At 38.0% G+C, this 24,383-nt stretch overlaps 1 protein-coding gene across 8 annotated transcripts in view; it reads right to left on the bottom strand.

Annotated features, from left to right (window-relative positions):
- The window catches only part of NR2C2 (nuclear receptor subfamily 2, group C, member 2), a 75,639-nt gene extending 51,262 nt beyond the window's left edge, over window positions 1–24,377 (bottom strand). For 4 of the 8 annotated variants that reach the window (XR_001362844.1, XR_001362843.1, XR_001362845.1 and 1 more), the window contains exons 1-3: window positions 14,104–14,208; window positions 12,114–12,216; window positions 10,438–10,521 (exon numbers count right to left, since the gene is read on the bottom strand). Coding sequence is in view for 4 of the 8 variants with exons in the window: in XM_014542716.1 (XP_014398202.1) it covers window positions 10,438–10,497 (60 nt within the window). In the remaining 4 variants the exon portion in view is untranslated. Of the gene's footprint in view, window positions 1–10,437; window positions 10,522–12,113; window positions 12,217–14,103; window positions 14,209–23,964 lie in introns of those variants that run through there. The other 4 variants (XM_014542719.1, XM_005870022.2, XM_014542717.1 and 1 more) reach the window with 4 other exon arrangements.
- Window positions 24,378–24,383: the final 6 nt, after the last annotated feature.

Below are 24,383 nucleotides of genomic sequence, written 5' to 3'. Positions count from 1 at the left end.
CAGTAAGAAGAGCCTCAAGTCTGGCCTCAGCAGTGTGGTGTGCACCTAGAGCTTTATCAGACAGGTGCTTCAGTAAGATCTGGGTATGGTTCCTAGCTACAAAGCTATTTATGCAGCCCTCCTGGTAACTATCAAGTTATCCATCCATCTTTCCTCACATATATTTTAACTCAAATGTTTTTTAAGAATCCCATTTCTTTCTTATTCTAACACTACTTTTATTCCAGTTCCACTGTTCATATTTCATCTATAAAAAAACTTCATCTTCATACTACTCTTACAGTCATAGCTTATTTAAGTATGTACAACCATCTGACTTCTCCATTATATCTTCTATGATAGCTGTGTCTGATCATTTACATGAAATACACATTACTTTATAATAAACTGCTTTCCGTTTGCTTCTCTTGCATATACTTATTGTACTATATTGATTTTTAAAATGTATTTGTGTTTGAGTAGTTATATTCCCAATGAGTATTATTTTGGTATAGTGAATGGGTCATTAAAAATACTGCAATAAAAAGGAGGCACTGGTTCCAAAGGAACCAAAAACCCCTAAAAGAGTCGCACAATGTGTATTCAATAAATGCTTGCTGAATAAACTACTGACCTAATCAATGGCCCAGCTACTTCTTGCATATAAGGCTATATGATTGCTAAAAATCTGTTTAAAAAACAAAAGCAAAAAAAAGAATAAAAATTTTTTAAAAAGCAAAAACTTTGAAGATACAATTAAACCCAGATAGCTTTCTATTCAGCAATTCTATTTTTAGTCTAGAGAAATATACTCACAAGTAAGCCCAAGGAGGCATCATATACAATTCATGTTCAAGAAAATTTGGAAAACTTAAACGTTTAGACCAGGGGTCCTCAAACTATGGCCCGCAGGCCACATGCAAATACAAATATTGTATTTGTTCCCATTTTGTTTTTTTACTTCAAAATAAGATATGTGCAGTGTGCATAGGAATTTGTTCATAGTTTTTTTTTAAACTATAGTCCGGCCCTCCAATGGTCTGAGGGACAGTGAACTGGCCCCCCTGTTTAAAAAGTTTGAGGACCCCTGGTTTAGACCATCATATTTAGTGTGATTTTAAAAAATTTTATGTTAAATTTAAAAACCTATATATTTCTATAGTTACATATACATGAGCATAAATACTTAGGAAGGTGACACATAAAACTTAAAGTAAAAAAATTTCTAAGAATTGTTACCATACAAACCAGTTCTCTGATCACACTATGATTAAAGTTTAAAAAATTAAAAGAAAATTATAAATATAAAATCTAGTTATAAAACTTCCAGAGAAAACCAGGAGAAAATCTTTGTGACATTAGGTTATGTAAAGATGTAAAAATATGACATCAAAAGCATGATTCATAAAATAAAAAATTGATAAAGTAAACTTCACCAAAATAGAAAAAAATCTGCTCTTCAAAAATACTGTTTAGAGAATGAAAAGATAAGTCACAGATTGGGAGAAAACATTTGGAAACCATATATCTCATGTATCCAGAATATATAAAGAATTCTCAAAACTCAGTAAGAAAGCAAACACCTCACAAATGAAAGAACAGAAGAAACCTCCAGAAAAAGAACTAAGTGAAATGGAAGCAAGCAAACTACTAGATACAGAGTTCAAAATAATTATTATAAGGATGCTCACGGATCTTAATGATAACTTCAAGGATCTTAGTGAGAATTTCAAGGAAATTAGTGAGAACATCAGAGACATGAAAAAGGACCAGTAAGAAATGAAGGATACACAGAGGAGAAGGGGAAGGAGAAGGAAGGGGGGGAGGGGGGAAGAGTGGGAAGGATAAAAAATATCAACACTAAAATTGCAATAAATATCTATCTATCAACAATTGAATCTAAAAAACAAAATAAATGAACAAGGAATCTAATGAACAAAATAAATTGATGACTAAAATAGAACCGGAGGCATGGAAATATGGAATAGACTGATGAATCTCAGAGGGAAGGGGCGGGGGCAGGGGAAGGGAGCTGGAAGAGATTAACCAAAGAACTTATATGCATATATGCATTACCTATGACACAAGGGGAGGGAACATCTGTAAAACATAACCAAGGAAGTAAAAAGAGCTGTACACTGAAAACTACAAAACACTGCTGAAAAAAATTAAAGACATAAATAAATGGAAAAACATCTTGTGTTCATGGATTGGAAGATTTAATATTTTAAAGATGTCAACATCGCATAAAGCTATGTACAGATTCAATGTAATCCATATTAAAATGCCAACAATGTTGTTTTATAAAATAGAAAAATCCATCCTAACCTTTATATGGAATCTCAAGGGACCCAAACTGCTAAAACTTACTCCAAAGCTACAGCAATCAAATCACTATGGTAGAGAGATAAAGGCAGAAATACAGACCAATGTAATAGAATAGAAAGCTCAGAACCTTAAGGATATTATGCAAGTAAAATAAGCTAGTTGGAAAAAAAACACAAGTTCTATATGATTCCATTTATATGAGGTATAAAAGTAGTCAAAGTCATAGAAAGTAGAATGGTGGTTGTCAAGGGCTAGGGACCGGGAAATGGAGAATTGTTGTTTAATAAATACAGTTTCAGTTTTACAAAATAAAAAGGTTATGGAGATCCATTGCACAACAATATGAGTATAATTAACACTATTGAACTACATATTTAAAAATGATTAAGCCCTAGCCCTGACTGGTTTGGCTCAATGGATAGAGCATCGGCCTACGGACTGAAGGGTCCCGGGTTTGATTCCGGTCAAGGGTATGTACCTTGGTTGCAGGCACATCCCCAGTGGGGGGTGTGCGGGAGGCAGCTGATTGTTATTTCTGACTCTCTCTCCCTTCCTCTATGTAAAAAAAATCAATAAAATATATTTTAAAAAAATGATTAAGCCCTGGCCGGTGTGATTCAATGGTTAGAGCATTGGATTGCTCACTGAAGGGTCTTGGGTTCAATTCCCAGTCAAGGGCAGGTACTTGGGTTGCAGGTTCAATCCCAGTCCTGGTGGGGTGCATGCAGAAGGCAACTAATCAGTATGTCTCTCTCACATCGATATTTCTCCCTCCTTCCCTTCCACTCTGTCTATAAATCAATGGAAAACATATCCTCGGGTGAGGATTAACAACAATAAACACACACACACACCAAGAACCAGGAAATAGTAAGTGTTGGTATGGAAAATAGTATGGCAGTTCCTAAAAAAATTCAACATAAAATTACCATATGATCCAACAATTCCACTTCTGGGTGTATACCCAAAAGAATGGAAAGAATGAAATTTAAAAGGTATTTGTGCCCTGACTGGTTTGGCTCAGTGGATGGAGCGTCGGCCTGCGGACTCAAGGGTCCCAGGTCCGATTCCGGTCAAGGGCACGTGCCTTGGTTGTGGGCACGTGTCCAGTGGGGAGTGTGCAGGAGGCAGCTGATTGATGTTTCTGACTCTCTATCCCTCTCCCTTCCTCTCTGTAAAAGGTCAATAAAATATATTTAAAAAAAAATAAAAGGTATTTGTACACCCATATTCATAACAGCATTTTTCCTTTTTTTTTTAAGAGAAAAAAGAGGAATGGGGGGAGAGAGAGAGAAACATCAGTGGGGTGCCTCCTGCATGCTCCCTGATCCAGGATGGAGCTCCCGACCTGGGCATGTGCCCTGACCAGGAATTGAACCAATGACCTTTCCGTGCATGGGACAATGCTCAACCAACTGAGCCATACTGGCCAGGGCTGTCACAGCATTTTTTGCAAAAGAATCAAGAGGTTAACACAACCCAGGTGTCCATGGATGGATAAACTGATAAACAAAATGTGGTATACGGATACAATGGAATATTTTTCAGTCTTAAAAGGTAAGAAAATTCTGATATACGTTACAATGTGGGTCAACCTTGAGAACATTATGCTAAGTCTGTCACAAAATGACAAATATTCTATAATTCCATTTATATGAGGTACCTAGAGTAGTCAAATTAAGTAAGTAAAAATAGTGGTTGCCAATGGCTGGAGGGAGAGGAAATGAGAGTGTTTAAAGGATACAGAGTTTCAGTTTGGGAAGATGAAAAAGTTCTGAAGATGGATGGTGGTGATTGCAAAATAATGTGAATGTACCTAATGCCATATGTGAACTGCACATTTAAAAATGGTTATAATGATAAATCTTACAGTTTATACAATAAAAAAAAACAAACAACTCCCACCTGGCCAGGTAGCTCAGTTGGTTAGAGCATTGTCCCAATACGTCAAGGTTGCGGATTCAACCCTCGGTCAAGGGCATATATAAAAGTCAACCAATGAATGCATAAATAAGTGGAACAAATTGATGTTTCTTTCTCTCTCTTCCCCTTCCTCTCTTTCTAAAATCAACTAAAAGAACAAACAAAAAACTCTCTCCCAAAAAAGGACAATGTCTTACACTGATTTAAAAAAAACAGAGTAAGAATATTTTTATAAATAAAAAGTTAAATACCAGAAGAGATCAATTTAGAGTGGGAGACTTGGGGATAAAAAGAGGGTGGGGTGGTTCAGGAGCTTGTTTCTCTAATTCAAGCCAAACATAGTATTGGCCAACTTTTAAATCTATGTATACTTTGACAAGAAAATGAAAATTTGAATGTCCAGTTTGTAAGAGGGCAGAATAATAAAATTTAACGCAATGAGTTACATCTTTCCAGAATACTGGAAACTTGAAACCTGAGCGACGACTTTGCTTTCTCTTGCTTAAGGATGTAGCCTTGCCAATACTGAGTTTTGTTCAGGAACTGAAAAAGCCCTATGTTTTTAAATATTCCCTTATATGGAACATTAAGTTTTATGCAATGGTGATGCAAGCCCTGATGATAAAAAGAGTAATGGGGTTGTAAGAATTTGGCTATTTTCTCAGTGATGACAGAACCTTCCTGTTCAAAGAACATCTGATGGCTTTGAGCCCCTTACACAGCCCAGGGACCAGGGACTAATCTTGCCAAGATATGTAAAGCCATCTCACTTCCATTGTGGAAAAATAAAAGGCAACTTATACTTTGGGTCTATGAGTGGTCTCTTTCTGCCAATCAGTAAGTGACTCAAAGTGCTCCAACTCTTAATCCTAAATTTCTCCTGACTCAAAACATTTTATAGAGTTGAATAGTATATCTTTACTTCATTTAGGCAATGATGAAGAAATACACTTTATATGTACTTGTCTGTGTGTGTCTGTTTTAAATTTCCAGTGAGAGAGGGAAATCTTAAATGTTTAAAGAATACTGAAGCCCTTTACAAAATTTATTTCATTTATGTAAAGCAAAATTCTACTGTTAGATATGATCAATCTCCCACTGCTTTAATTACAAATTCTCATCTGTCAACTATCCTTTTAAAAAAAAACTAACCATATTGTTCTTTATCTATAGTCAATTCCACAGTGCATAGATTTAGCAGAACCCCGAATTCAATACTTCTGGTACTCCGTGATCATGGAAAGAATCTATTAATTTTTTTAAAAATAAGAGTGCTATTGACTCTTACAAAGTGTCACAATAAAAATCTGGAAAATGAAGGTATAAAGACAATTGTGCAAATCCAGAAAACTAATTATACTATTAGCATTAAGGATATTTTAAAAAATTGACTTATTGTATATTGGTTAAAAGCTGGGCTCTGAAGTCACTCAGATAAGTGTTTGAAACCTGGCAAAATAAATCTCTCAGTTTCTTCTTATTTCAAGTGGGGAAAATAATAATACTTTCCTTATAGTGTTAGTGGAAGTATTAAATGAGAAAATGAGCTTAGCACAATACCTGGCATACTGTATCATATAGCGCATGGCATTTAACTATAGTTAAACAATAGATATATTTACAAAGTTGAAATCAGACTTAACAGGGGTGGGAAAAAGTAGAGTTGTATGTGAAATGTATTATTCATTATAATATTATTTATTTGTATTATTTCCATATGACTGTAAATCTACTTTTGCTCACCCCTTATGTACAGCCACATACTGCACAACAACATTTAAGTCAACAATGGACCATATATACAATGGTGGTCCAATATAATTATAGTGGAGCTGAAAAATTCCTATTGCTTAGTGACTGTATTATTCACATGTTTGTGGGGATACTGGTGAAAACAAAGCTACTGTGCTGCCAGTTGAATAAAAGTTTAGCACACACAATTTATACAGTATACTAGTGGCCCAGTGCACAAATTTGTGCACACTGAAAGGAAATTAATTAGAAGAAATATTTTAATATCACTATTCATCCTTTATAATAGAAGTGTCAACCAATTCATGATCGACAATGACAGATTGAAACACACGTGTATGAGTGGCACCAGTGAGAGCTTTATATGTATCGCGCATGCCCGAATCAACTTAGCCTTTTATATATACACTAGAGGCCCAGTGCAAGAAATTCATGCACTTGTGGGGGTGGGGGTGGGGTCCCCTCTCCCTCAGCCCGGCCTGCACATTCTCGCAGTCCAGGAGCCCTCGGGGGATATCTGAGTGGGGCTAAGCCAGTCGGACATCCTTAGCGCTACTGCGGAGACAGGAGAGGCTCCCACCACCACCGCTGTGCTTGCCAGCCATGAGCCCAGCTCAGGGCTTCTGGCTGAGCAGCACTCCTGTGGGAGCGCACTGACCACCAGGGGGCAGCTCCTGCATTGAGCGTCTGCCCCCTGGTGGTCAGTGAGCGTCATAGTGACTGGTCGTTCTGCCTTTCAGTCAATTTGCATATTAGCTTTTTATTATATAGGATAGAATAAACTTGCTTAATTAGACCTGCTTTCTGATTTAGCTAAACTTTTTCCAGCCTAGTGAAGCACCACAACTTCTCTTTCAGGTAACTGAGCAACATAGCAGTAAATATCAATACGAAGCAGATTATTATTGTAGATCATGCAGGGAGAACAAAGGGTAAAATATTTAACTGCAGCAGTGTTTGACTATATTCTGCGCAGTGAGAAAACCTGAAGTCATTTTCAAGGTCCACCATTTCTTACTTCTTTTCAGTAGGGTCAAATTTCTAAACTTTCTAAATCTCCGTTTTCTGGCTAATGAAAAGAAAGTAGGATTCTACCGAGTCTCCTATCTACCTACTCCAGGACTTCTGTGAGGATCAAATGAGATGAGGCACGGGAAAATGTTTCACAAATATTTGGTTGAACTGTAAAATGTTTGCACCTGGCTATAAAGCAAGTCGTGTTCCTGGGCTGAAGAAGCTCCAAGGAGGCTAGTCGCTAGGGAGAGGAAGCCAGGTGTTGCTACATAACGTCATTACCTGGCGCCCACAGCCACGTTTCTGGGCTGCGCTTGGCTGTGGGCCACATTTTGCACCATGGGGTCTTGGCAGCTTTGGCTGCGATTTGGTGGGGTGTCGCTCCGGGGTGGTGGCGGGGCCTGTGTCCCACTTGGGGTAAGCCAAGTGTTGCTTTATGGGCGCCAGGTCCACGGTGCCGTTTCTCTGTAAATGGCCAGTGCGTGTCACAGCAGCTCCTGGGTCGAATGTCTGCCCCCTGGTGGTCAGTGTGCGTCATAGCGACCGGTTGGATGAACACTTAGCATAGTAGCCTTTTATATATATAGATAATACCTGATAATGATAATAAGCAACTGTTAATGGTTTATGTATTTACTATACTATACTATACTATACTTAATTTACATATATACATATATATATATTTATTGATTTCAGGGAGGAAGGAAGAGAGATAGAAATATCGATGATGAGAGAGAATCATTGATCAGCTGCCTCCTACATGCCCTCTACAGGGGATCAAGCCTGCAACCCGGGCCCTTGACCAGAATCGAACCTGGGACCTTTCAGTTTGCAGGATGACACTCTACCCACTGAGCCAAACCAGCTAGGGCTATACTATACTTTTTTTTATACTATACTTTTTATCATTATTTTAGAGTATACTGTGTTTTTGGTTGTTGTTAATCCTCATTTGATATTTTTTCCATTGCTTTTCAGAGAGAGTGAAAGGGACGAAGGGAGGGGAGAGAGAGAAAAAGAGAAACATTGATGTGAGAGAGACATATCTACCAGCTGCCTCCAGTATGCACCGAAGGGCAAGAGCGAACTTGCAACCCAGGCACATGCCCTTGACCGGGAATTGAACAAGAGACCCTTCAGTGTGCAGGCCAGTGTTCTTACCACTTAGCACCCGGCCAGGGCTAGACTGTACTCTTTACTTCAGCCTCATACACCTCATGTTTACCGTATCTCTTGATTGCATCATTTTCTTTTGTTTGATTTAATTTTATGTTGTTTTGTACAGTAACATGCTGTATAGACTTGTGGTCTAGGAGCAATAGGCTATACCAGCAATTTTCAGCCTGTGTGCCATGAGAAGTTTTAAACATGCAATAACTGACTATTTAGTCAAGGGCACTAACTTCTTTTCCTTTAGATTGTCAAATAAAAAAATGACAACAGCCAACACAATAGCCATCGGGTGTGAATGAATCAAAATTATATGTTTGTTTTTTTTTGCCAGATCAGCAAAATATATATTTTTTGGTGTGCCACAGAATTTTAGTAATTAGTAATTAGTTTATGTGCCATGAGATGAAAAAGGTTGAAAAATGCTGACCTACACCATATAGTAAGTTGGCTATACCACCTAGGTTTATTAGGTACATTCTATAATCTTTGTACAACAAAATTGCTTAACAATGAATTTCTTAGAACATATCCCCATTGTTAAGTGGCACGTGATTGTAGCTTCAAAGTTATTAGGCTCAAATTTCAAAGAACACACACATATACTTATCCCTCAAAATAATAGCAAGGAAATTTAAGGAATATTTTAAGTAGGAAGATTGGTTTTGCACTCCTATTAAGAATGCCTTCTCTTATTTTGGAAATCTCCTAAAACTGCACTGGGTAACGTTAACAACCTAAAATTGCCATGGGTAACAATAGTTGCACTAAGTTAATACTATATAAAACTCCATTTCCTGAAGGAAATAAGGTACCTGACCAAAAATTTTATTTAGCAAATTTTCTGAATACATACACAAAATATATTAATGTATAAGTTACTACAGGTTACTAAACTTTTCCCCTAAAGAATTAATGATGACCTTTTTACAGCAGTGATCCACAACTAATCTCCAAATCAGCCTAAATTGAAAACTGTATTAAATGCAAAATAACCCTAAATATTTGAAAAAAAACACAATGGTTTTCAAGAAAATTATTCCTATCAGAAAATAAAGCAACAAATAACCACAAGCATTTTGATAGTTGATAGGCCTTTCAAAAATATAATACTAAAAAATGTGTGAAATCCATCTATTATCATAGTTAGTTAATATTAATCATTATTTGTTGGAGGAAGGGAATGATTAGTTACACTGTTGCCTTAAAGTTCATGGTTGATCTAAAATCTGAAAAATCTGCTCACTACTTTTACTGGTTTAAACAGGTATGTGTGCACTTAGTTTTTATTTTTAAAAATCCTTTCTTTAAATGCACTTTTGAAAAATTTGCATTTTTACCCTAGAAATATGAGTACTGATTCAAAAATATAAATCTGAATCCTTCTAATGGCTCCTAGTTGCAATATGATGCATGGTTTATTGGAAGAAGTGAAACAGAACTGAATCAGTGTGCCCTTAGCCAATTACTTGCCTTTGAGCCTTGCTTTCCTCACTTATGAAATGGGAATAATGATCGTCCTAAACTCATATGGTTGTTGTGATGATTGAAGACTATTCATAGGACCTGGTACAGAGTGAAAAGATCTGGCCCTATTTCCCTCTTTTACACCTCAAGTTGCCTGAACATACCTAGCTATTTCATGACTTTTTGTAGGTTTCTGACTTCTACCACCCCACTTCCTTGGGTCCGTCTGACAAATGTTTACTTGTCAGTCAAGACCCACTTCCAGGATCACCTTCCTCCCATGGAATTGTACTTCTCACCCTGCTTTATAATTACTTTTTAACCCATTCCTGAGAATGCTAAAGGAAGGACCAATGGCTCAGTCATCTCCATATTTCTCAGCACTAAGCAAAATCTCCAGTACATGGTAGATGGTCAATAATGACTGCAGAATACACATAATTGGGTTTTCCACCATACTATGATATTAGCAAAGTGCCAAATGTGAAATGAACTAAGACAGAACCTTGGAGTTAAAGCTGTACCCACATGTTTGATAAGCATCAGATTCTTTTAGTTTTCAAGGTGAAATTTTTAAAAGTCACCTACTGTATGCAGCTAGGCCACCCTATTCATGCAAAAGAATAGTAGGAGTAAACGTTCTTGTCATTTTCATTTTTTCTTCCATGGCAGCATCATCCTGCTTTGGATTTAGATTACATCCTGACTTCATTGGGACTGTTTTCAAACAACAGAGCACACTGATGTACTTTCCTATCAAAAGCAAGGGTGCCAGCTATTGTGCTAGCCCCTGTCACTCACCTCAGCCACCTGCTGGGTCCCCACTCTGTGCTGAACCAGCCCCTCCATATTTGTAGCCATGGTGAAGCAAGATCATTAGAGAACCTGTTTGGAAAGATGCAGCAACTTCTATCAGGTGGGGAGAAACCAGGCTACTTGAAAAATATCAGCAATCAAAATTCATCTTTGGTAATGTTTTGTACAGATTTTCCCCTCTATAGAAAACAAGGCTAAGCATATCTGGATATGCTGCACCAAATTCTTCAATGACAGGTACCAAATTTAATTAGCATAAACAATATTATCAAAGTGTCAAATGTGGAATGAACTAAGACAGAACCTTGGAGTTAAAGCTGTACTTTCAATTTGGAAACAAGACTTCCCTTGGTAAATATAGACAAAGATGGATTTGGAACTTTAATTACCAGGTCTCTTGGGTTGTAACAGCTTGGTTCACCTCTCAGGGAGGTGGGAATCATACCTTTTTGTTTAGCTCCCTGCAACATTATGCTGAATAAGAAAGTGGCTATCTGAGAAAGGCGTGGTCAACTTTGAATACGGAGCAGTAGATTGCTATCATCAACTATACTTCTGTTACTATTGGCAGTGTGAGAACCCTACCCAGGTGCTAACACACCTCACTCTTAAGTGAAAAGGCAAATACTATCATTAACAAAGAAAAAAGTAAGTAGACTGCATTACTAAAGTGGGCTAAGAACATAGTACCCATACATTTATCATTTATATTTTAAGTCTTCATTAAATTAGGAAAACAAGACAATTCAGCTTCCTATTAATAGAATAACAACAACAGTGTGATCATTTGTAAAAATTGAGGAAGATCATCTAAAGACCAAAAATTGTGCTAGTCTCCTGGGCCAGGATCATTTGAGTACTAGCATTTTTGATGTAACAGATCTCCTGGTCTCTTCAGGTCATAAAACATAGCTACCGTGAATAGTCCTTAAACCCATGCCATTAGAATACTCTACCACAAAGAATTCAGGATAAAGAAATTCCACTTTATATCTAATTCCTGGACAAATCAGAAAGACTTCATTATTGACTGCACAGGTCCCATGATAAACAAGAGAACAAAGCTCTGGTATTTATTTCCAGCATTTACATATAAAAACTATATGGTACTACTGAATGTATAATATACACAAATGCATACACATTTCATTTGTTTGGCCCTTCCTCAATCACAAATTAGACTACTTCACAATGTAATTTTATAAACACTTTCCTGTAGTTCTTACCTAAAATATTATCCTACATAATAAAAGCCCAGTGACCAAATGGCGGAACCACCAGGGGGCAGACGCTCAACGCAGGCGGTCAGTGCGCTCCCACAGTGGGAGCGCCACTCAGCTAACAGGGGTGAGCGGCACTCCCACAGTGGGAGCAGCCACTCCGAGGGTGGGTCCACAGCTGCTCAGCTGACCGATCCCCACAGGCCATGCCCCCCACCAGTGCATGAATCCCGCACACTGGGTGTCTAAGTAGTACTTATAAGCACTGATCTCCATCAAGCCTTTCCACTCTCTGATGACTTCCTATATCATTCTATCCACTATTAGATAGTTCCTTCTATGATCATAATTCCCCTTCATATTACTTTATTGCCAACATGGTAATGAGAGAGATAGGTGCATGAAACTGTGATTGATAAATATAAAATAATTGGCCCCTGCCTTCAAGGAGACAACATCCTGTAAGAGCAGGTACTGCACCAACTGCCACAAGGATACCAGGTCACCAGTGTCAGTAATTCATCTTCACATAACAGTACATGATCTGAAATTACAGAGGTAGTGTTTCTGGTTATTTATTCTTTTTAATAAGTAGTTAAGACTTTTAACTTTTGTTTACTTTTCATTGTTTCTAGAAGAAAAATCATAGAGAAACACTCTGATCTTTTCCCCTAGTTATAGTTTAGTTCCAACTAAAAGAAATAGAGGAAAAAAACATCATTTCACATGTATCAGAAAAGTTTCTTAACAACTTGACTGTTGTTAAAAACACAATTATTGCATGTGAAAAGTCTAGAGTTCCTTCTTTTTCTATAAAAACAGAGCTCTCAAAAGAACTAAGGAATAAAGTGGATAAAGATAGCCAATAGGTATTATATAAGAAATAAAATCTAAACATGCAGCTGCAACTATTAATTTTACCACTTTTAGGTGTTACAAGCATTTCTGTTGCTGTTATTAACAGCTGTTTGATGCAAGAAATTTATGAATTTGAATATCAGAAATATCAATTGGGAATATTATTATTTACTATAGAAATAAGAGTACTAGAAAGACATATCTATTGGGTTTCCCTAAAAGAGGTAGCTTAATCCTTCAAGTTTTGAGTTGAAATGGATTTAATAGATGACTGATGGCCTGATAAAGATGACTTAGTAACTCAAAAAATTGTCTGTAATGACTCACTTGAACACTAAATTTACAGGCCAATCAACCTCACATAGGACTTGGGGGCTCCAAGATACTGCTAACGACCAGTGATTCTAGATGTTAGGTCACAAAGGAAGATGTAGTAATTAACATGTTTAGTTTAGAAAAGTTAAATATTAATTCTTTATTGATTACATAAATTATAAATATCTTCTGCTATGTAGCACATCTATTTACTTTATGGTGTCTTTTGATGAATAGCAGTTCTTAAATTTAATAAGGCTGAATTTGTCAATATTTTCTTTTATAATTTGTACTTTTATGTTTTATTTATAAAAATCCTATCCTACCTGAAGGTCAAAAGTATAATGTTATGCCCTGGCCGGTGTGGCTCGAGCAGTTGCAGCGGTTCTCAACCTGTGGGTCGCGACCCCTTTGGGGGTCGAACGACCCTTTCACAGGGGTCGCCTAAGACCATCTGCATATCAGATATTTACATTACGATTCATAACAGTAGCAAAATTACAGTTATGAAGTAGCAACGAAAATAATTTTATGGTTGGGGGTCACCACAACATGAGGAACTGTATTAAAGGGTCGCGGCATTAGGAAGGTTGAGAACCAGAGTTAGAGCATCATCCCATGCACCGAGGGGTCGTGGATTCAATTCCCAGTCAGGGCACATACCTAGGTTGCGGGTTCAGCCCCTGGTTGGGGCACATGTGGAAGGCACGCGATAGACATTTCTCTCTTTCTCTTTCTCTCTCTCTCTCTCTCTCCCTCCCTCCCTCCCCTCCTTCCCCTTTCCCCTTCCTCATTCTCTAAAATCAATAAAAACATATCCTTGGGTGAGGATTTTTTAAAAAGTATAATGTTATGTATTATAAATGTCAAAGAGTTTTGTCCCTCACATTTAAGTCCTCAATCCATCTGCAAATTGATTTTTGAGTTTGATGAGAAGAATCCATTTTTTCCCCCCTTGTATGGATAATCAATTTTCCAGGACCATTTCTAAACAACCTATCCTTTTTGCCTACCATATCTCAGGCTCAATGTGTGGATGTAATTCTAGGTTCCCTATTCTATTCCACTACTGTTCTACTTATCTTTCTCCATGCCACTACCATTATCTTATTACTGCAGCTTTATAATAAACCTTGCTCTGTTAGGGCAAGTGCACCCCCCCACCCCATTTTGCTCTCTTGCCCATACCAACTTCCTAGACTATCTCAAACACTCATGACCCGGAGCAGCAACCTTTCTTTATAACTTAAATTCTTACAATTCTTGATCTCACTCTTGGCTTTCTGCCTCCAAAGCAGCTTCAGGCATCATCAACAGCAGTTTTGGAACTGCTTAAAAATGAACAAGGAGGAATGTGCACCTTCTGGAAAAATAAGCAAAGACAAAGAGTAAGAATAACATTGAGAGAGGTATTGAAAGAGAAATTATGAAAAGCAAGTGCTTTCAATAAAGATTTAAATCCAGTGAAAGCAGGTGAGAGGGTAATTTCAAAAAATATTTTCCATTTCATCATTTTTGAAAATATGCTAAGTCACAAACCATATTTTATTCTCATATATAAATAAGAAAGAGGGCCTTCTTTCAGGATATCACAATGAAAGACATCAGGGAAAATATTTAACTCAAGTGCATAGGTTAAAAAAAAAAAAGATAATGCCAGAGGGTAAGATTCTCACCTGAGAGCTTCTCTTACTGCTACTACAGAAATAGGTAATCCTAAAGACAGAAAGACCACATAGTAGGAAGGAAAGGTAGAGCACTTTGACAATGGTTGTCAATTAGGGGGCATCCCCCTAAAATGAGAAGCCCCAGGGAACAGTGTATTGTGCCCACATGTAGTTTGAAAAACCAGTCACTAGCACAATATAATTTTGCATTTGAAGTCTGAAAAAAAAAAGAACAACCTACTGTTTTGATACTACAAACTAGAAAAAAAAAAACATTTAAAAACAACCTTCTTGGCTGGTGGAGCTAAGCATGGTAATACTGAGAGTAACTGACATTTCCTGAATGATTATTATACACCAGGAACTGTACTTATAAGCACTGTGAACAAAACATTATTTTTCTTGGTACGGAAACTTGAGGTCTTCAAAGGTTGGTCCTTGACCTATTCGGCTCCCTAACCCTTGAAAATTGCTCCCACACACAAATAATGTTCCCGGAAAAGACCAAATAGCTTAAGTAAAAAAAGAAACTGCTACAGAATATTTTTCAACGGTAATTTTAAGCTAATCAAGTTGAAAAACTACCAATCCTTTTTAAGCAACTGCTGTGAAATAGTAAATGAATTGACTGCTGAGAATTAACAATGACATTAATAAAAGGAGGAGAAAGTCTTTGTCCTTGAAGAATTTTAGAAGGAAACCAATAAAAGCTATGCAGCGTTAAATGCTACAATGAATATCCAAAGGAAGAAGCATCTCGCTCTGCTTGTGGTAGTTTTATAGGAGAGAAGCTGGGTCTTGAAGGAAGAGTAGAAATTCAATAAGCAAAGAGGAGAATGGGGAGAGTTCTAAGCAGAGATGACAGCTCATACAAACTGGTAGGTATGAAAGAGAACGACATATTTGAGGAACAGTAGGAAATCTGGTGTGGGATTATTGGAGAGGTCAGGGGAGGAGAGAGACTGATACAATAGATAACAGAGAACTATCAGAGGTTTGGCAGAAAAATGAAGTAATCACATCTGGATCTTAAAAAATTCCTTTAGGCAACAATGTGATGATAAAAAAGGAGAGACTACAAATGGAGGGACAGTTAGAAAGTGGTGGCAACAAAGACTATGAAGTATGAAGGCACAGTCTTAAACTTAATTTGAATGTGAGTTTTTCCTGTATTGCACATGTATGACAACAGGGCACAGTACATAAAAACTATAATACAGACCATAGGATGATGGAAGTAAAACTATTATTGCTTGTCTTTATGCAAGCGTAGGTTTTATAACATATTCTTTCAACTACAATGAGATCAATATCACCCTTTTAATAACAAAGAAGTAGAGAAAACTATGGTGACTTTGAATAAGCTCTTCTAGGCTCACAAAAAGTGTACAGCTGACCAAACTTTGCAACCAAGGTTTCCTTTGTGAAGCAGAGCTACAAACCGCACTGCAGTGAAAGCTGGGCTCTGACTGTGAACACCTGAATACCCAGTAAGTCACCAGGACAGCTCAGCTATGTTCTCCACAGGGGCAGGCTTAGGAGCCAGGGTCTCAAATAACAATAAACAAGCCCTGGGACAAGGAAACTCTGTCTTTATTGATAGGAATGGGTGAGTCTTCCTTTCCCTTCACAATCAACTGATTCACATTATCCATATTTATGTAATGCATGGCCCATAATTATATAACATTCAAAAATATCTACTGTCTTGATAGTTTCTCATCTAAACAAATATACTGGGTTGTAAGGCTTTGGCACTAAGTTGATCTTTCTGATACTAAACCACATGAGGTTATTGTGAAGATTAGATCTTAAATATGTATGTAAGAGCCTAACTCAGTGCCAGGCACATAACAGACATACAATACATGGAAGCTACTATTGGTACAAGGAGATGGTGCCACTTTTACTTTCTCAAAGAAATTTGAAAGCAATAACTCAAATTTATAAAATGTGTATTACACTTAGAAATAGGTCTCTCATTTTGACATAAGATCCACATGAAATTAACTATATTTACATGCATCATATGCTCACATAGCATTTGTAATTCATTGTTAAATTGTATTAACTGGGCAAAATGAAAGGACTAAATTAAGATAAATCTCACAAATATTTAAAAATAAACCAATACCTAATAACTATTTTCAAAATACTATATGGGTAATAGAACTTCTTGATAGGTCCAAGATATTCAGTGTAAGTTTTGTTATGCTGTGACTGTCAAGAGTCTTTTTTTCTTTTTATTGATTTCAGAGAGGAAGGGAGAGGAAGAGAGAGAGAGAAACATCAATGAGGAGAGAGAATCATTGATTGGCTGCCTCCTGCATGCCCCAGTGGGGATTGAGCCCACAACCCGGGCATGTGCCCTGACCGGGAATCGGACTGTGACCTCCTGGTTCATAGGTCAACGCTCAACCACTGAGCAACACCAGTTGGGCTGTCAGAGTCTTTTTATTCATACTCATGGGAAAATAAAAACTGAAGAATCTAGATAGCCTGAAAGAGGATTTTTAAAAAGAGAGAAACACATAGCTAAAGATTTGAAATCACAGATCAAGACTTGAAACCAGGATATGGAAATCAAGTGGCAGATTTAATATAATAAAATGTTCATCAAAAGAAAGGCTCATGGGGATGCCTCTAAGGTCAAGTTCAGATATACATCCTGCCGCTTCAATCAGAAACCCTGCCACTACTTAAACTCGAAGATTACTTGCTTTTAGGTCAGGTGATTCCCTGCCCTACACAAGAAACTTATTACAAGTCTGGACTACAAGAAAGGGACAGCAATGATATATGTGTGCTAGGGGGTGGGAGGTGAGGTGGTAAAGTTTGAACAGTGGGGAAAGAAGTGGTTCTCATCTATGGAGTTCTCATGTTACCAGAGCAGTGCTACAACTTTCTGTGCGACTTCCTGTAAAAAAAAAAAAAAAATCATTGCACACTGCATGATTTTCCTCACGTTTCTAGGGGCCTAAGTGTAAGGGTGATAAGAACTCTCTTCATTTCTATTAGTGTGAGCCAGGGACAGATGGATGGAAGGAAAGCAGGACAGACTTCCTGAGAATTTACAATGTGCCTTATATAAAAGGAGGCATCATTTAATCCTTAAAATACCTCCTGATTAGGTATTATTAGCACTACCAATACATACAGAAAAAAAAAAACAGACTCAGAAGTTTAATCAACTTGTTTCAAGTCTTCCAGGCCTCTCTGACTCTAAGAACACAACATCCCCTCTATATCAGTATCCTTCAAAATAATTTCCCAGAAAAAGTCAAGAGGGAGGAATCTTTTAAAGTGACAGGAGAGCAGCTAGGGAACAAATTGCTTGAATCAATAAGCTAGATCATTTAATAACTAGTTTATACAATCACTAATTCCTAAATACAGCAGGTCCTTGAATAATGTTATTTTGTTATAACGTTGATGAGATACCCTAGAAACTTAACTCCTGTTTATATCCAGTAGCCTAGGGTAAAATTGGTTTCATTACATGTTTCACTTAAAGTCACATAATCTATTGACAACATTCTTAGTATGTGCCTTTTGATGCAATGCTATCTTTCCTTCATTTTAAAATTTCCTTTTTTAAAAAACTATCTTTTACTTTAGAAAAGAAACAAATTTAATTTTTTAAAAATCCGCATTGCATTAAGTAACAAACATGTTCTGATTACGTCTTTTCAGCCATGGGCTGACCTAAACTCTGTGCTTTCAACCATGGTAAAGGTGATTTTTCAATTCCAGGCTTACTTAACCTAGTAAAAAGATGTATTATTGCAGAAGCAATAAGGGAGGGTGAGAGAAAGAGAATGAGAGTGGTAAAGAGGCAGGCAGTTATTGAAAGTGCATGTGTGGGCAGACAGTAAGAAACTTTTTTTTTTGCCTTTGTGTTTTTTGTTTTTTTTTGCTATCAATATGTGAACAATAAAGGTAAGTAAGATGGCTCCCAGTAAAACCATGAAGCCTTCAAGTTTGAGTCTAGCACTGCCAGCTTCTCCTCCTCACTCTTCAGTAGCATTCACCCAATTTTCTAGGCCTCAATATCTTCTTTCACACCTCCCACTAATCCAAACAGAACAGAATGATACCCTCTTTTACACTTGGAATGAAACTCCTCCCTATCAACTTATTAACATTTCCAGGGCTTAGAATAATTATGGAATGAAAGGTTTCACCTCCTATGTAGGGACTTCAGGCCTATTACAGTGGGAGAGTTCATTTTTATTGTCCCTAAAAATCACATTTTCCCCCTGAGGTTAGCTTTCATCATTATAGGCTACCTGGAGTCCAGGAGTGAAGCAAAAACATCAGTTGAGTGTCTGAGCTAGCCTATTTCTTTCTCAACCTAATAATTCACTTCCCATACCTCTGCTCCAAGACTCCAGATGCCAGGGGTATGAATCTGCTCCTTCTCTCCTCGTAATAATGCCTATGCCAATGCCCTCATCTGAACTGTCATCCTTTCTATCCATTACCACTCATTACTGGGAGCTATGCTAGTTGAGTTGCAATTTCCAAACAGTCATGACTTTTGGTACAGAGCTCCTGTTGCTTAAAACTCTCTAGCACTCAAGGCACCTGAAGAGAGGATGGGGAACAGGTAGCAGAAATAGATGGCAAGGGATATGGGGAAGGAATGGCAGGGATGGGAGGGAATTACAAAGAGAATCTCAGCCTCCAGTCATGTTAGGTTGCAAGCGAGACTCCAACAAATAAGAGCTTATCTTTTACAATGTGCGACAGGAACACGAATGTGTACATCACATTAAAGATGATAATCACACATGGAGGAAAAGTCAACATTATTTAAGTTTCTCATTACCAGTAATAAAGTAAAAAGAGCTAAACAAAACTCTTGCAAAGTGTTGCATCAGGTGTGAGGCTGGACTTGAGCTCTAAGATGGATTCCTTCACAGATTCCTCCTGTGTGGTACTGATTAAAGGGAACTAGTATCTGCTCTGGGACGTGCTTTGGGACTGAAGGAGCATATGACACACAGGTAAGAGAACTCAAAGGTAAAAACCCCAAATGAGAGCCCTCAATATGTGGAGACACTAAGACAGCTAGACACAAAAGGCCAGTGGTTCAGTACTAAGGTTGAAGGGGGTTTGCTCTACACAGGTCCACCTGCCTTGTTCTTTGTAACCTGGACAAGTGACTCCTACTCTTGGCCCCAATCTCAGTGCTGGTGCCCCCCTCCCCATTTTAAAAGTGGGAAATCTATAAGCCTCAGATAGGCTACCCACTCAACGTTCCAGAGACAGGCGCTGAACTGTTGCTGGACTTCTTGGAGATAAATGTTAAGACTTTCCGGAATTCCTCAAAAAGTAAGATTATTACACATATGGGTTTTATTTTCGGTAAAGGCATGTTCATGAAAACAAAATTTCAAGGTCATCTTAAATACAACTGTTGAAAGCAATAAGTATTTTCATGTTGTAAAACAACATTAAACTATCAGTTCTTTAGTTACTCTGAGTAATTAATTCAAGGAATCAAAATTGTTGAACAAGTGGTACCAAAAATTCCTGTAACAGGATAGAAGAATCCAAAACCAAAGATTTAAATAAAAGTGTGACTGCTAATTGGTTTTAAAATATTTTAACATTTTATTTTTAAAATCAGTATTATATAGCCCTGGCCAGTGTGGCTCAATTGGTTGAGCCATGTCCCATGCACCGAAAGTTCAGTGGTGTGACTCCAGTCTGGGCACATGGGGTTGCAGGCTCCATCCCCAGTAGGGGTGTGTGCAGGAGGCAACTGATGAATGTTTCTCTGTATCATTGATTTTTTTTCCTCTCTCTCCCTTCTCTCTCTAAAATAAAAAATAAAAACACATAAAAAGTAAGTAGTATGTAAAAAAGTCAACAAAAATGGTCTATTTACCAGACTTTCAGGTGGAAGCTTAACATATACTTTGCAAAGTAAGCTTTTAAACTTGGGAAAGCAATTAAAAGGTTATTCTTCAATAATTCTGTTACATGAATCCATTTATCTTTGGAAGAATAAATATTTAAAATTAATGGCTACATCGAAATAAAAAGCTTCTGCACAGCTAAGGAAAACATCAACAAAATGAAGAGGGATCCCACTGTATGGGAGAACATATTTGCAAATGATACATCTAATATGGGATAAATTTCCAAAATATATAAAGAACTCATATAACTTAACAAAAGGAAGATAAATAATCCAATGAAAAAATGGGCAAAGGACCTAAATGGACACTTCTGCAAAGCAGACATGCAGATGGCCAAGAGACATAAGAAAAAATGTTCAAAATCACTAATCACCAGAGAGATGCAACTTAAAACGACAATGATGTATCATCTCACACCTGCCAGAATGGCTAGCACCAACAAATCAACAAACAAGCGCTGGCGAGGATGTGGAGAAAAGGGAACCCTAGTACACTGCTGGTGGGAATGCAGACTGGTGCAACCACTATGGAGAATAGCATGGAGTTTCCTCAAAAAATTAAAAACGGAACTGTCATTTGACCCAGTGATCCCACTTCCAGGAATATACCCTAAGAATCCTGAAACAGCAATCAGAAAGAATACATGCACCCCTATGTTCACAGCAGAGCTATTTATAATAGCTAAGATGTGGAAACAGCTCAAGTGCCCATCAGCAGATGAGTGCATAAAAAAGCTGTGGTAGATTTACATAATGAAATACTATGCAGCTGTAAAAAAGCAGGATCTCTTACCCTCCGAGACAGCATGGAGGAACCTGGAGACTATTATCCTAAATGAAATAAGCCAGCAGAGAAAGACAAGTACCACATGATCTCACTTACATGTGGAATCTAATGAACAAAATAAATTGATGAACAAAGTAGATCCAGAGACATGGAAGCATGGAACAGACTGATGAACCTCAGAGGGAAGGCAGGAAGAGAACTTATATGCATATATGCATAACCTATGGACAGAGACAATAATATGGTGAAGGCCTGCAGGGAGGGAGGGCGGGGAGTGTTAGAGCAGAGTGGAGGGGGCCAATAGTGTTAAAAGGGACATCTGTAGTACTCTCAACAATAAAAATAAATTTTTAAAAAATAAAAATGACCACAGAGACTTTCAACTCTCATCTCCCTGCAAACCTACTTCTCTGTTCTTTTATCCCCTGTGATAGAGAAACAAAGACTAGCATTTTTAATTTCAAGAAAATTATATTGGTGCTGTTTCTTCAGTTAAAGCAGTGGTTCTCAACCTTCTGGCCCTTTAAATACAGTTCCTCATGTTGTGACCCAACCATAAAATTATTTTCGTTGCTACTTCATAACTGTAATTTTGCTACTTATGAATCGTAATGTAAATATCTGATATGCAGGATGGTCTTAGGTGACCCCTGTGAAAGGGTCGTTCAACCGCCAAAGGGGTCGAGACCCACAGGCCGAGAACCGCTGAGTTAAAGTAAATGACATGGTTATATTTGGACTATTTGTTTATTAATGAGTTCCATATGAACTCATCAACTTTCATTAATTTACTTTGTAATTCAGTTTATTATTAAGTTATCTATTTCTGGTCTTTAAAAAGAACTAAACATAAAATCAACATATAAGTGGGTAAAAAGAAATTCATGTCTCCAGTCAGTGCCATCTATGAGGGGCCATTTTCTAAAATCATCCAAATACTGTAACAGATATTTTATTGCTGGCACTGCTATCTGAATTGCCAAACAAGCCCCCACAAAAAGGTACCATTAATGAGCAGTAACTTAGTTACCAGTGATATCATAAATTATCAATTAATTCACTCAACAAATAGTGCCAGGCACTCTGCTAAGTGCTGGAAATATAATGAACAAAATAATTCCTGCTCCCATGCAGTTTACCGCATGGTAAGGGGAACACGTATCAATCAATCATATAATGGAGTATAATTACAAAGTGAGACTAAGGTTATAATGGAAAAATACAGTGTAGTAAAAGAATCTGATCTAGATTTGCACTGGGCATCAGAGAGGGCTACCCTGAGGAAGTGATGCTTGAGCTGAGATCTGCAGGACTAGGGTATGCATGTGTGTGGTGTGTGTGTGTATGGGTGTATGGGGGAGGGGGGTGGAAGAGGGCTTGTGAGGATTTCAGGCTGAGGGGACAGCATGTGAAAGGGCCTGGGGTTAAGGTGAGTCACGGTTGAAGTTGAAGGCAAGCCAGTGTGTTTAGAGCACAGGGGGTCAGGGGTACAGCGATAAGAAAATGATGGAACATCTTAGAAAGTTTTAAAACAGCAGGAAAAGGACCTCCACAATTACAAAGGTTCTAGTGGGGTATGAACAACGTAATGCTTGTAAGAGTCTTGTAAATTGTAAAGCACCCCATACTTTTTGCTAGACTATTGGTTCCATTTGTTTTCTAAACAAATTTTTGGTCTGGATGCCAATTAATAACCAAAAGCAGAACAGTCAAAACTAGAACCCCAGTGTTCCAATCCAGTGTTTTGCCCCTATACCACATGACTAAAAATTTCACCATTTATATCCTTTAATTCCAATTATAAGTATTTACTATGTGCAAGGTGCTTTATTTACATTGACTCATTTAATCCTCAATTCTAGAAGGTTCTATTATTGTCCAGATGAGGACAGTAAGGCTCAAAAACGTTAAGTAACTTACCCAAAGTCACACAGCTAGTAAATGCTGACACTGTTAACCAACACAGTAATTAGCTTTGGCTTAAAACATTTTGTGTGTGTATGTATATATGGAGATGAGAGAGGGAGAAAACAGAACTTGTGTATAGAAGCACATTCACACGTTTTAGTCATCTCTGTATTCCAGTCTGGCACCTAATTCCGGAGGTATTCAGGGGCCTGCAAATACCTGATGAACTGAAGATGGATATAAGGGGCTGACAAAGGATTTGAATCTGTGATTTTCTGAGGCTTTCCCCCCAAGTCATATATTTATCAGCAATTCATTTATGGCTGTATTTTCCTTGACTCTTTCTTTTTCATTGTTAAATTGAAGATTTACTATTACCTTTGTCATATTTCAGACTTTAGCCTGGAGATAGAGTAGAGTGATAGAAAGAACAACAAACTAGTTCTAACCAATTTACAGCCTGTTCCCAATCATACCAAATGCTTTCTTTCCTTCCTGGGCCTTTACACCTGTGGTTCGTTTTCTCTCTCTCTCTCTCTCTCTTTCTCTCTCTCCCCCTCCCCTCCTTAGGTTCCTCGGTTCAAGCACCACCTTACGGAGGCCTTCTCTGAACACCCAATCTAAATTTGTCTCCTCATATCTTCTTTAATTCAGTTTCATTTCTTTTCTGGAATTTGCCATTCTCTGAAATCGTATTTTTATTTGTCTATTCATCCCCATCCCCAATTCTAAGAGGGGAGAGAGGCCTTGTCTAGCTAGTTCTCTGGATGTATCCCCAGTGCCCCCAAACTAAGCAAACAAGCATTTAATGAATGAGAAGAGAATTACCTGATTCACCTGTGTTCTCTCAAGCCCTCAATACATTTAAGCTTTCCATTCCTGGCGCTTCTACACCCGATTTCCAACAATAACACCATTTTTACATCACTCTGAGGTTCACAAAGTAGCCTTGACTCCATTTTCCGAGTAGAGCACTCAACGGTCCTGAGAAGGGAGGTCCGGCCTGGCAAGAACGCCCATTCTCCCCGTTTTATAATCTATGAAGTTGAGCCTCAAGATTCGCCGCGGCTGCGCCGGAAATACAGGAAGGAGCCGGGCCCTGAACGGTGTCCAGCCTGCGAAAAGCCTTCCCCACGAGTCAGCGACGTGGACTCAAGATGCTTCGCCGCCTTTATCACTGTTGCTCTGCATCAGCCATCCTGGACGCGCTCCAGGCCCGGGGAAACCGCGCGGCCCCTCGCCGGCTC

The sequence above is a fragment of the Myotis brandtii genome, unplaced genomic scaffold (genome assembly GCF_000412655.1).
Source record: "Myotis brandtii unplaced genomic scaffold, ASM41265v1 scaffold312, whole genome shotgun sequence".
NCBI lineage: Eukaryota > Metazoa > Chordata > Mammalia > Chiroptera > Vespertilionidae > Myotis > Myotis brandtii.
The sequence above is the reverse complement of the archived record's forward strand: the minus strand, read 5'-3'. Positions and strand labels throughout refer to the sequence as shown.